This window comes from Pseudopodoces humilis, chromosome 11, assembly GCF_049639895.1.
Source record: "Pseudopodoces humilis isolate 2021_Gansu_Grassland_sample_001 chromosome 11, ASM4963989v1, whole genome shotgun sequence".
NCBI classification, from domain to species: Eukaryota; Metazoa; Chordata; class Aves; order Passeriformes; family Paridae; genus Pseudopodoces; species Pseudopodoces humilis.
This window is the reverse complement of record NC_142210.1, coordinates 1,707,176-1,719,944: the sequence shown is the minus strand read 5'-3', so window position 1 is coordinate 1,719,944 and position 12,769 is coordinate 1,707,176. Positions and strand designations below refer to the sequence as shown.

At 44.3% G+C, this 12,769-nt stretch overlaps 1 protein-coding gene across 7 annotated transcripts in view; it reads right to left on the bottom strand.

Annotated features, from left to right (window-relative positions):
• YEATS2 (YEATS domain containing 2) overlaps positions 1-12,769 on the bottom strand; it is a 47,701-nt gene that overhangs the window by 34,664 nt on the left and 268 nt on the right. For 5 of the 7 annotated variants that reach the window (XM_088060928.1, XM_088060930.1, XM_088060931.1 and 2 more), the window contains exons 2-8: positions 12,099-12,211; positions 8,936-9,033; positions 8,744-8,836; positions 5,317-5,559; positions 3,107-3,222; positions 1,775-1,936; positions 23-134 (exon numbers count right to left, since the gene is read on the bottom strand). In XM_088060928.1, the coding sequence (XP_087917054.1) occupies positions 23-134; positions 1,775-1,936; positions 3,107-3,222; positions 5,317-5,559; positions 8,744-8,836; positions 8,936-9,033; positions 12,099-12,198 (924 nt within the window). In that variant the 5' untranslated portion in view covers positions 12,199-12,211. Of the gene's footprint in view, positions 1-22; positions 135-1,774; positions 1,937-3,106; positions 3,223-5,316; positions 5,560-8,743; positions 8,837-8,935; positions 9,034-12,098; positions 12,212-12,670; positions 12,756-12,769 lie in introns of those variants that run through there. The other 2 variants (XM_088060929.1, XM_088060934.1) reach the window with 2 other exon arrangements.

The window sequence follows — 12,769 nt, the reverse complement described above, 5'->3', positions numbered from 1 at the left end:
CCAAAGTATTTTGTTCAAATACCTTCAAATTGTGTATGATATCAATCCTTTTGTTCTGGCTATCCTTGAAGTGTATCTGCACTCTCACTGGGAATTCTCCCCAGCCTCTCCTGGTCAGGTGAAACGGAGGTTCTCTGGAAACAAATGGTGGTTACATTTTTTGATGCAGAAGCAGTACAGCTTTCACCTCCCTCCTTTTCAGAAAGCCAAAGATTGTTTTTCTAGCTGGCAACTAAAGCTATCTTCTGGTCTGCTATTCACCACAGAGAGAGTGTAATCCCAGCAACGAGAATTTTGGCTTTGGACAGCTGAAAATACACTTTAACTTTACACAAGGGGACAAGGAAGAAAATGGTAAAACACTGTTGGATGAGACATGTGGGAAACAAGTGTGGTAGTTTTAAAAAGAAGACAAAAAAAGGGCTGTGCTATGTCAGATGAAAAACACTTGGTTAAAAAAACTCAAGTCAGCTCACTGCAAGGTGAGCTTCCCGTGCAGCATTTTGCAATCACTGCCTGCTGCTCCTTATCTAGTAGCAAAAAGGCACACGCTTCATATAACACCAACAGAACAACATAGGGACAACAAGGAAAAGTTAATCACTGTCATTCTCCAAGCTGAGAAAGAAGGATCTATAACATTTACTCTGTATTTCAGCTTGTTATTGCAAATGCAAATATGGTTTCTTCAAAAGAAAAAAAAACAAAGAGGTTTAAAGGCAATTTTTAGTCCAGAACATTAATGTTCACTACAATGAATGGGACTGTAACACCAGGAATCTATTAACCAGATGGGATTAAAACAGAAGATAACCAGCACTGACAACTGTGCTGAGAAAGGCACAAGAAGACAACAATCAAATGTAATTTGGTATGTTACAAAGAAATACAACAAAGTTTGCTTTTGTCCTGCTCAGGGTTGTCTATGCTGAGCTATACCAACACTTCTTATCTCAGGTACATCTTCCTGGAGTTGCCTTTCAGTGGTTTAATTTTGCCAGAATTAAGTTGCCATTCTGCACCTAAGCAGCCCTTCCCAGACTCCTCTCTCTAGGAGGCAGCTGAGCATCCTGTGGAGAATAACTTCTTTGGAAAGACTCCAACTATTTCAAAGGCATCCTCCCTCAGTCTTGTCCAAGGAAGAAGGATGAGAGACTGACAGGGCACTTCCCTGCAGCAGTCAAGAGAGAACCTAACCCCCACCAGGGTCACAGCTTGGAAAACAGGTGTGGGAGAACACAGGGAAGCTGCCCTCTTTATGTAGCACCAGCACCATTACACTGATGGGAAAGTCCTCAAAGCATCAGGCCAATGCCACTGATCTTACACCATGGAGAAATATTTTGGAGTGGGATATTCATGCCCAAACGCGCATGTGGGCAAATCAGCTTTTGGAGATTCCTCTTTCTTTTCCACACTGGAATAGATGGGTGGTAGAAAACACCTTGTTTTGCACCAGCAGCCTACCCTGAGCAGCAGACAGTGTTTATAACACATGAACAGCATGAAATGCAACAACTGAATGCTTTTTCTCAGAAAGAATTTAAAAAAAAAACAAAAAACCAAGCCAACAAACCTGTTTGGCACATTTGCTACATAAAAAACCTCATTTATTTTTACTACTATTTTGGAGTAAGCCAAGTTAAGCCAGAGGTTAAATACACACATGGAGTATTAAACCAGGAAAAGAAGTCGTTAATTTTCTAAGAAACTTGGCACTGTAAACCTGGCCAACATGAAGACTGCAAGAGTGACTGGAATAATTCCTTATTACCTCACTTCTACCAGGTCATTAGGTTTGTAACTGGGGTGGAGGAAGAACCAAACTTTCTTGACAAAATGATTTATGCTGGGTTCTCTCCGAGAGCCTCGGACATACACCATCCATTTATGGGTTGACTGATCATTTTCTTCTCTCTTGTCAGGGGGAATGTACCTGGCAAAGAAATTAAATAACAAACACAAGATAAAAATCCCAAACAGACAAATACTGCAAAAAGTATTTCTGGAAAGATTAGGCAAAAAACATTGGGGATGTTAGAATGCCTCTGGGAATCTTGCCCCTGTACATTTCTGCTCATTTGTCCTTATTCTGATAGTTCATCCAGGAACACATACAGGTCCCATAATCTACTCCAAGTTTCTAACACATTTCCTCTGTTTTAATACACAACTGTCATATGACATTCACCCATTTAAACATTTGGCTCTTAATTAAGAAGACTTAATTTTAACATTCTACCACTGTCAAATTCCTTATCCCGTCCTATTCTGAGCAATCAGGAAGCAAAACCACATCAGAACACAACATCAACAGCTCTGCTACCATAAGTACAAAAAAATACAATTCTTCTTATAATTTTTTACGCAACTTCAGTCAATACTTAGTTCTGGGTCCAGGCCTAGGTAGATTTTCAAGAAGCAATTCTGACTCTAAGTTTTGCCAGCAGTTGTCTGATATATTCTGTGCAAAAGACTGACTGGAGTAGAGCAGGGCTGGAGAGTTAAAACCTGGAATTGTCCAATTTCCTAAAACTGATGCCTTTCCACACTAATTTCCTTGAAGATCTAAAGTTATACATATTTCCCTGTCTTCTTTCAAATACAAATAGAAACTGTATAAAATAATTTATTTAGACTATTCTGAACTTGCACGATTTTCCTCATTGTGGTTGGTGGTGCATTGTTCTCTTGGGGTTTTTCTTGTTTAAAAAACCCCCACACTGTACCCATGGACACACTGAATTAGCCAACTAATTCAATTAGCCAACATACTCAGAACAACTTGCTTTTCCAGATTTCCTGGGGAAAACTTCTGACTTTTACCTGATCAAAAAAGGCTGAAAGACTTCCTGTGAGAGAAAGGGATCTTAAAACCTCTGTACACATATAAATTTATAAATAAAATAACTACTAAAACACCTGTTCCTTCCACAAAAAAATACTCGTGCTGAGACCAGAGGAGGGCTGCCTTGGGTACAGTGATTATTCAAGAGTAACAGCTCATATTGTGACAGCCTAGCAATTTCATTTGTCTCCTAATTGTAACTTTCTATTCAATTTAATCCTGAAATAAAGGACCATCCCTCAGGCTCTGGATACTAACTTGGAGACGTTGCCAACCACAATCGTTTTCTTCACATAAAGTCGTGAAGTTTCATCATTTGACAGTCCGGCATTTCGTTGTCCTGGTTTTTGAGAGCTTGAAACACCCGAACTGTCCTGAGAGTAGGGGAAGAAAAAAAAGGCAAACAAAAACCCAAACATTCCTCTTAAACATCATTTTGTTTGGTGCTAGAAAAGTAAGGTGTTGTTAAAAAAAAAAACAAGCAAAAACCTGCATAAATGAAAGATCAACAAGGAATCATCCCTAAAAATACTTAAATTGCTCTCTAGGCACATTTAAGCAACTCAAGCATGTAACAATGCTATCCTCTCTGCATGGCTTCACTGAGCAGACATGGTGCAACATCCCACGGCGCTGACCCACGGCTTCAGCCTGGGTTCTAAAAGCACTGCCCCTGCACTACCTGAAATAAAACCTGGCATGGCTAGAATGGCATTGTGTTGGACACCAGCCAGCAACAAAGCTCATTCACCCATGAAAGGGGTCTGAAAATCTAAATCTTCCTCATTCCCAGCCTCTGCTGCTCTGAGTACTCTGGTGTTGCCTCATAGTGAAGAGTGGAGGCTGGGTTTGAGACAGGAATTCAGCTCCAGCTGAGCAGGGAGAGCAGCCATAACCTGTCACTGCCATCCAGGTAAACCCACACGTCCATGGCCATACCTCGGCACAATAAATCCAGCCACCGTGTAACATAACCCCAGCTATTAAACAGTGGCCAAGACTCCCAGTACAATGATCTGACCACCCACTATGTAAACACAAATAGAAGTGTTGTTAGCATGGGACTGAGAGGTTTTTCTACAACCCTGCTGGATGAAGTCTCTGGCTGGAGAGCGAGGGAGCACAGAGCAGCCCAGTGCGTGCTCTCCACTGGGCACTTGCCAGAGGGTCAGCGTGGGAAGCACTGAGGACCCATTCCTCCTCTGCAGCAGGAGGAATTCTCAAAGTGGAATGAGGAGTCACAGAAGGCTGGGATGGCTCCTGCTGTTCATCACTCCCTCAGCCTCCTATGCACTGGTCAACGATGTACCAATGTGCTCTCCCCAAGCAATACAACTGCTCCATCCATCTATGCCCCCAGCACAGAAACAAGTTCTACTGGTCTGGTGGTTTAAAATATAGGTAGATCCACATTCTGTAGGCTCACCTGCCTTCTGCTACAGACCCAAGGCAGAGTTCCAGCAAACTGCAGCCCTGCTACCAAGGGTGTCACGCTGCTTAATGGAGGCAGAATCACTGCTCTTTCCGCCATGTATTAAAGCAATTTATTCAGCTGCAGAATGCAGCCATATTCACTGAGATATAACCACCCCTGGCTGAACTCCTCTGGCAGGCCTGACCACTTAAAGGAACTGAAAGGAAAGTGAAGAGTTTCACCTCATTTCACATTTCACCTGCAGACACTGAGTGAGCCTCCCCAGTGGAGCCACCTGCAGCTAACAGGTGAAGCATTTGTGTGGCTGCAGTGAGCCACAAAGAGAGGGACTGAATCCAGGTCAAAAATAACCCCCCCAAAAAGCTTGTGGGAACACTGACAGAACATATTTTTATTTGGGTCAGACTGGCTCAGTTAAGCAAATGGTGGTAATGCACAACATCAAGCAGCACCATCAAGAGAAAAATAATTCTCTCCTATACGGTCCTAAGCTGTACACCCAGGCTCTACCAACTCACCAGGGTGAGCTAATCCTGTTACACTTTGCACTACAGGCTGCTGAGGAGGCCAAACCCCTCCAGTGGATCAACTGTTCTAAGCAATGCAGTCTCCATGGGCACTCAGGCAGCAGCATTACCTCCTGAAAACACCGCTGGGAATGACACAAGTGGCTCTCCCCTCCTGACCTGACTTCCACCTGTACAGCAAAGCCCAAGCTCAGGTTGTGAAGCACACCTCCTTCCCCTGAGGGTACAACCAAGAGGGTGGCAGAGCTGTGCTGACCCCACAGCTCTCCCTGGCCTGCTGAGCTCACTTTGGGCAGGACTGAGGTAAGAGGAGGTACCCACGTTACAGACACTTCAGTTAGCCTTACAGCAAAGCCAGGCTGAGGGAGTGGGAGCAAGCGGTTGGAGAGGGTAAGAAACACATCTTCAGCAAGGTGGGTGAAAACATGAAGAGCTCCTGGTGCCAGCACCGAGTCCTCAGAGCACACACCTCCAACAACTTGATCACCACTCGAGTTTTACTTTACCCGGCCAGCATTTCTGCTCTGTCTCTGGTCCAGGCTGTTTGTCAGCCGCTCGTCGGCGTCCAAGTTGCTATTGTCCTTGTCCAGGAGAAAGTCATTGTGCTGAGAGAGAGAGTCGCTCTCGGAGTGGTTGGCAGAGGGAGTGTCTGAGCCCTGGTTAGCTGGAGACGATGATCTAGAGGGAGATTCCAAGAATTTCTTGATTGAAGGGTGATTAAGAATTGTTGTGTCGCACGACCTGGTCCCCTGCAACGAAGAGGTCAGGAAGATCTGGTCAGTATTTCCCCAGGAAGATCTGGTCACTGTTTCCCCACAGCCCAGATAAAAACAAAGCTGTGCCAGAAGCGAAAAAGTCAATGAATGAAGAAAAAGCAAATATTTAATCAGCTGCCCTGCAGGAAAAACAGATGCTGCAGAAGATAAAAGCTTAAAATGGTTCTACAGAAGCAGTACCCCAAACTGAATCTGTTCCTTCACACCTTTTGATCTCACAAACCCATCAGGTTTTGGAAGGGAGAACTGCAGCCTACTCAGCTACCTAAAACGTCCCTTTGAAAATAACCTCTTCTCTTCCTGTGCAGACAGCTCCAGTCTCACCACACACAGGAAGGCCACAGCTGCCCAGCTTCTGCAGGCAAGCAGGGTAGGAAAGTGCATCAGGCTCTTCAGCTTTGATACCCATTGGCAGCCTTGTCAACACCTATGAGGCAAGCTACACCCTGTCTGCTCCCAAAGCTTAACAGGGGATAAGTAATAATGTGCTTAGGCATGCTTGCAAACTTTCCTCAAAACAGACATCTTGGAGATAATCTTAGATCCTCCTAAACCTGCAAGGGGGAGGACAGGGCAGGCAAGTGTTTAAATCTCTCTTGTTTTTTTTCATTACCATGACAAGTGCCCCTCCTTTTCTCTTGCATTTGCTTTTTACCTCAGAAGTAGAAGGAAAACATCCATCAACACAAAACAAGTGTCCCCTGGCCGCTTCTTGACCCAGGCACAAGACCTCCCTGTTATCTGGGTCTGAGGATGAACCAAGTCAGCAGGAACACCCTGTGCAGCAGCAGAGCACTGACAGCCTCCCTGCAGCTCCTACAGCCACAGACTCACACCAGACTGCCACAGACAGCACCAGCTCACAGAGACGTCTTCTTCCCTGTCCAAACCACCCCATCAGCCAAGCTGGTCACAAAGGAAAACAACTCAAGAAACTGACTTGGGATTTATTTGCTGCTTTGTTTGTTTTGGTACTGTTTTTGTTTGCTTTTTTCCCTTTGCAGTTTTATTTTTAATCCACATTAAATTCCCTGATTCAGGACTCTGCCAACATGACTGGGAGGGAGGCAGACACCAGCATCATTACAGAGCAGCAGAACTGCCCTTGAGAGGTGGTAGCAAGAGTGGAGTTATAAACATTGTCCCACCTTGGCCTCTAAAGGAGACCATTCCAGAACTTCCTTTCCAACTGTCCATTACATGCACAAGCAGAGCAGTTACCAACTCTCACTTACCAGCTTGGGAGATAGCCATTTATTAATAATATCATTAATACTATTATTAAGTTTAATAATAAAATAAAATTAAATATATTGATATTTATTAGTAGTATTACAATAGCCATTTATTAATAATAGTATTTTTATTAATGGCTTATTTTATAGCTATTTATCCAAGGGAAGACACACACACACACAACCTGTCCAAAAAAACCCAAAGCCCAAACCAAACCCACACCAAGAACATCTCCTTTTGTTTTATCTCCAGTCAAGTAAAATGACCAACATCTCATCCAATAATTTGTGGGAAAACGCAATAAAGCACAATAATGAGGAATTGCAAGCCGCAAAACTCAGCAGCATTGGGTTTGAGAATTGTTCATATTTATGAGAACAGGTCAGGAACTTGCAAATCATCTTCCCAGAAGTTCTAAATTAAACTACAAAGACTCCTCTTCTACCAGAAGCAGAAACAAGACAATCTTTCACTGCCTGGTCAAACATACATAAGCCACAATTAAAAACAGACAACAAAGAAAACTGAAATCTACAACAACTTAAAAAAAACCAAACTGATTTAATCTGTGTGTGAATTGGGACTTTTAGAAAAAAAATAAAAATGTAATCAAAGATACATTGCTAGTTTTCTGAGTTTATGGCTAGATTAGCCATAAACTCAGAAAAAATGACTGGAAAACTAAATAAGGCACCAGTAAGTTTTGTGAATACCTCAAAACAATTACAAAATAAATTATTTCTGGAAAGTGTGAAAATCACCAGGGAAAAAAAGCAAACACCCTGAATGAGGGTGTTCTTGAGAACAAAAAGAACAAGGAACAGTACAGCTCCTGCAGACACATGATGACAATGGATAAAGGCACTTACAAAGATTAGAACTTAGGTCACATTCTTCAGCTGCCTACACAAAAATCAAAAGGGGCAGAGAGATCTCCAAGCCTCCCAAGGCTACCACAACCTTTTCCAACTCCAGCTGCTCAACTCCAGTTCAGTGAGGGAAAAACAAACTGAACCTTTTTGTTTTTACCTCACTCAAAATCCCCTGAAAAGCGCAACAGGAAAACCAGGAGTAGCATTAAGATCAAGTGCTTGGAAGAGAAATTCTTATGGGACTAGAGTGAAACGTGTTTGCAGCACTCATCTACAGCTTCCAAAAATCACTGGAAATCAGATCAACTTGAATTGAAAAGATGGTAACAAAATGCCTACACTGGTAATGAACTACATGCCATTTGGGAGTCTGCACTAGTAATGAACACCCTGCAATTAGCAGTCATTAAGGGCAGAGTGCTCAGAACTGGGGTTTAACTAACAGGCTTTGAGGTTTTTTAATCTTGTGAATTTTTAATCACTCTGTGATATCTCCTTGATTTATCTCCTGCTTTACTCCTGCCACCAGTCTGTTCACCAACCCATTAACAGACTGACTGCCAGGGCAAAGGGAAGATGGTTTCACAGCACTGCCTGAGACTGAGTAAATCCTGAAGTCTTTATTATTTTTCTTTTTTCCTGAAAGGTCCCCAAACACATCTCTTGCCACTCTCCTCCTGTGAAATGAGAAAACATATTCCACACTTTTCAAGGCTTTGCACAGACAAACTGTGCAGTGTCTGAGAAACAAGACACTCTCAGGGAAAAACTGAGGATGAAAAAAAAATGCAGAGTATTTCATAAACCAGAACCAGGGGCTGCTGAACAACTTCACAACTGCTTCTTGAAGACTCCTCTTTGCTGAGTACCTGAGGCCCAGCAGATGATTCAAAGGTCTCCTCTCCCACTGTCACCCCACCTGCAGTTTGCATTCAACTATTTCATTAAATCACATCTTAACACCAAACATCAGCTGAACAGCCACTGAACTCCACACCTTCCTTTGTAAAGATTCTCTGAAGTCTTGTTATTACTAAAGCAGTTTTTACCTCTCCAGCTTTGAGGAGACCAGCAGAGGCATAATAGTTAGCCACAATGCAGGCACGCAGCTTGTCCATCATCCTCCTGGCTTCAATCAGGCGCTGCAGAAAGGAAACACAGAGCAATGGTAAGTACTGCAGCAATCCCCCACACCCCAAAAACCAAGACCTTAGGTATTTGTAAGAACAAAACCTTCATACCTGATCTATAACTTCAATTTCATGTTCTTTACTCTTCATTTCAACGGCAAACTGTTCCTTTATAATGGTCTCGATCTTCTGCACAGTAACATCTCGAGCTGTACAAGGCCACAAATGGAAAATAAAGGAGGAAGTATTTACATTTCTGTTTCTGAGGATCTATTTGAATACAGAAAGGTCTGAAATCACTACAGAGTGAGAAGTGAAGGGATAATAAGTTCAGCACACACACGTACAGGGATGGATCATTTTCCTCCAAAAAAAAGTTATGTCTTAACAAAAACCACATGTATCTTTAAAATCTGGCATATGTGGAGAGCTACTTTTTCCTTTTTCGGTCTGAGATGACAAATAACAGAAAATGGGAAGAACAAGGCCAGTTTGTTTACTTCTCCCTCAGTAAAGCTGTAAACAGTAAAACTCCACGGTGCCGGCCCAGCACAATCACTGCTGCGATTGTGCTGGAGTGAGCTGGAACACCACGGACATTTTTCTGCTCTCCTTGGCCAGATCCACATCCAGGAAATTTACACCACCTCACGCAGCAAGAATAAAGCAAACTCATATTTATACAGCCCTGGCATGAAGAGCAGCCTGCTCTGGAGTGCCTACAAGCTGTTTATTACTCACAAAGGAAACTACATTATCAAAAGCTGGTCTACCTCTTACAAAATCCTCTTTCAGCACAGCAGTCAAAAAAATTTAGGCTTTCAGCAGGAGTTTACTGACCTTGGTGGGAAGTATGTTGTTTAGTATTTCAAACTGTGCAAATACCTTACAGCAAATTAGTGGCTAAGAATGGAATTGGCATATTATCATATTTTTCTAGGACATAAGAACTATTCTTTTTGCTCTACACCTACTGTAGACTTTAATATTGCCCTTCATTTAAGTCACCTCCATTAAATCAAGGGGTTTCAAACAACTTCTCTTTTTAGAAAATTCTAAGTCAGAACGTGGCAAAACAGGAATTACACTTCTATAAGCGATCCTGGAAAATGTGCTCCAGCCTGTGTCAGTAATAGACTGACCCCACTGTAAAGCAGATCAGCAGAAGAGTCTGGTTTTCCCTGGAAAAATCTCATATTGTCTCTACATGAAATAGGAGGTAACAGCACCAAGACTTTGGCTTGAGCTTTAGAGGAAGCATATGTGTTCCTAAAAAGTACATATCTATTTGAAGAGGTTTCTAATATCACCACAGAGAAGGGAAAGAAAAGCAAGTTAAAGCTTTGCTGGCATCTTCCAGATAGCACAGATAATTTCACTGTCTGGTACCTACAACAGCAGTGAGGCAACTGATGCCTCTATATGCAACAGGAGTATCCTAAATATATTTCCTTCTTTCCACTTACAAATATATATATATATATACACACACACATATATACATATATATATATGTTTGTGTATATATATTTATATTTTAGGACCAGAAATAGTTCAAGCCTACATTAAAACACAATTATGGTTGAATCTGTATGAGTAAGGCAACATTAAAAACCAGAGGGATGTAATTTACCTCCAGCCATGAACACCATGATGAGAAAATTCTCATGTAAGTCTATAAACTTAAAATAAACCTAAACAGAATAAGGCATGAGAGGTATGGTTCAGAGAGGGACAATTGCATCTCTTTCCAAGGCTGATGCCATGCCACAGCAGCATCATGATGATTTAAGAACTTTAGGATTTGTGGTTATATTACAGAGGCTTTTAAGAACACTTTATATTAATTTTTTTCCCAGCTTAGTGTCAACCACAGTCCCTCATTAAGATCATGTTAGTGAAATTTGTGTACTTAAGGAATTCTAGTATTGAAAGCTGGAGATCTTCCATGAAAAGAAGAAGCCAATTTGGAGGACTCTCCTGAAAGCAAAGTTCACTTTGGCAAGGACAGTTTTCCAAGGCCCTAAGACTCTGCCTGCTCATCATCAAGACCTTCTGAAAAGCTGCTTCAGAAGCATATTAAAACCCTGCCTGCAGTCCCTGGGACACACCAGAACAGAGGGTGGTGACTCCTGGCAGCCAGGCAGGGCAGGCAGCTGGGAGTGGTGACACAGCCAGCTCCAGCACAGCTGCACAGGACCTCCACTGGCAGGGTCCCTGCCCCACGTGGCAGTCAGGACATGCCCAGCAACACATTTAACCCAGAGTTCAGCCTCCTCAGACTTGTCCAGCTGTACAGCATCCTCCAAAACATCACCCACGAAGCCATCCTCTGTCCCTCTCCAACTGGCAGCTCCAGCTCTATTCCTGGATCTTTTTCAGAGCCCACAGCCAGCCTCAGTTTTCTCACCTCCGTGTTTGTCAGCTCTTATCCCATCACGATCCTCTCTCACTAGCTGTGCTATGCCAAAAATCACTAGCCTACTCCCTGCCCCCGGGGCAAGCAGCTCTACTCTCATTTGCCCAGAGAGACTGCAACCTGTCCCAGGCACTCTGCCAACAGGCTGGTTCCCAAAACAAGCATATCCAAGCCTGCCAAATGCAAACCTACTCATCCAGCTACTTGCTCCACCACACTTCTTTATCCACCTTTCCTTCAGTCGTGCTCCCCTTCCTCCTCTCTTGCATGTTTCAAAGCCCCTTCCTTCTCCCTAAATTATCCTTTCTACACTTCATCAAAGAAGCTCCTTTCTGCTTCAACTGCCAGCTCTTGCAAACATTTGTCATCTTCCAACAGCCAGTGCAGGTACTGCAGGGTTGTGCATCTCTTTCACCCTGCAGAGTCATGGATTGTTTTTCTCCTCCCCATGCTGTACTGTGACCTCTATCCCCCAAAATGTAAACAATCTGCCAATCTTTCCCAGAGCAGACTTCAGCCACAGAAAAAATGCACAGGCTGGAGCACAACTCAGCACAGGAGGATGGACTATAAATACTTTAGGAAGCAACAGGAACCAAAGTGTTGGGGCCGTGGAGAGCTTGTGCTCCATCTCCTATCATGCACCAAAGGCTGCATCCTCACACCTTACTTACGGTCCAGATAGCAGGTAGGGATGAGTCCACATAAGATACATCCTCATTTGGCTGCACAGAGGTATCACTACCTGCCTCGCTCAACGTCTGCCCTTTACCCCTAACTCCAACCCCAGCCTTTTCCTGACCAGTTTATAGACAGCAAGCACATCCACAGAATTTCCAATTCCACAACTCCTACCTGACTGCTCGGCTGCCTTGTGCCGCTTGTTGGGATGGGTGATGGTGATCTCCTCATAGTCGGGGTCCTTCTCTGCGATCACTCTCTTGATCCCAGACATGTTCTCTACTCCACTGAGAGGAAAAATAAAAGCATTAATGTTTTCCACAGTGACCTTCTGGCCAGGCTGTCTGTCCCCACGGGCAGGCCTATGCTGCAGCCCCCAAAAGAGCAGGGGCATCTCTCTACTGGGGGGGAGTGATCATCACACAGATTCACAGGTGAGAGCTGCTTCTGTTCTGCACAGCCCAGCTTCAAACGCCTGTGGCTCACCAGAGCCCGGGTGCCCACAGCCCCAGCGGAGCCGCAGTGGTGAAGCCCCTGTGTTCCCCCGGCAAAGGGCTGCCAAAGAGCCCCGTGAGCGATGCTCGGGATGCCACCCGTGCTCCGGCGTGCGACACCAGGTGAGCGGGACTCGCTGCACACAGGAGCCGGTGGGAGGGGGAATGCTGGGCGCCCCAGGTGCGCGGGGCCGGCGGACGGGCCCAGGTGCCTCGGCACCAGCCCGGGGTCCCCGCTGCGGGGTCACACACCGGCTGTCCCTCGCCCAGATCCGTTCAACCCGAGCCACGACCCTGCCCGTGAGGGGGCAGCGACACCCCCGAGGCGGGAGCACCGCGGGACTCGACCCG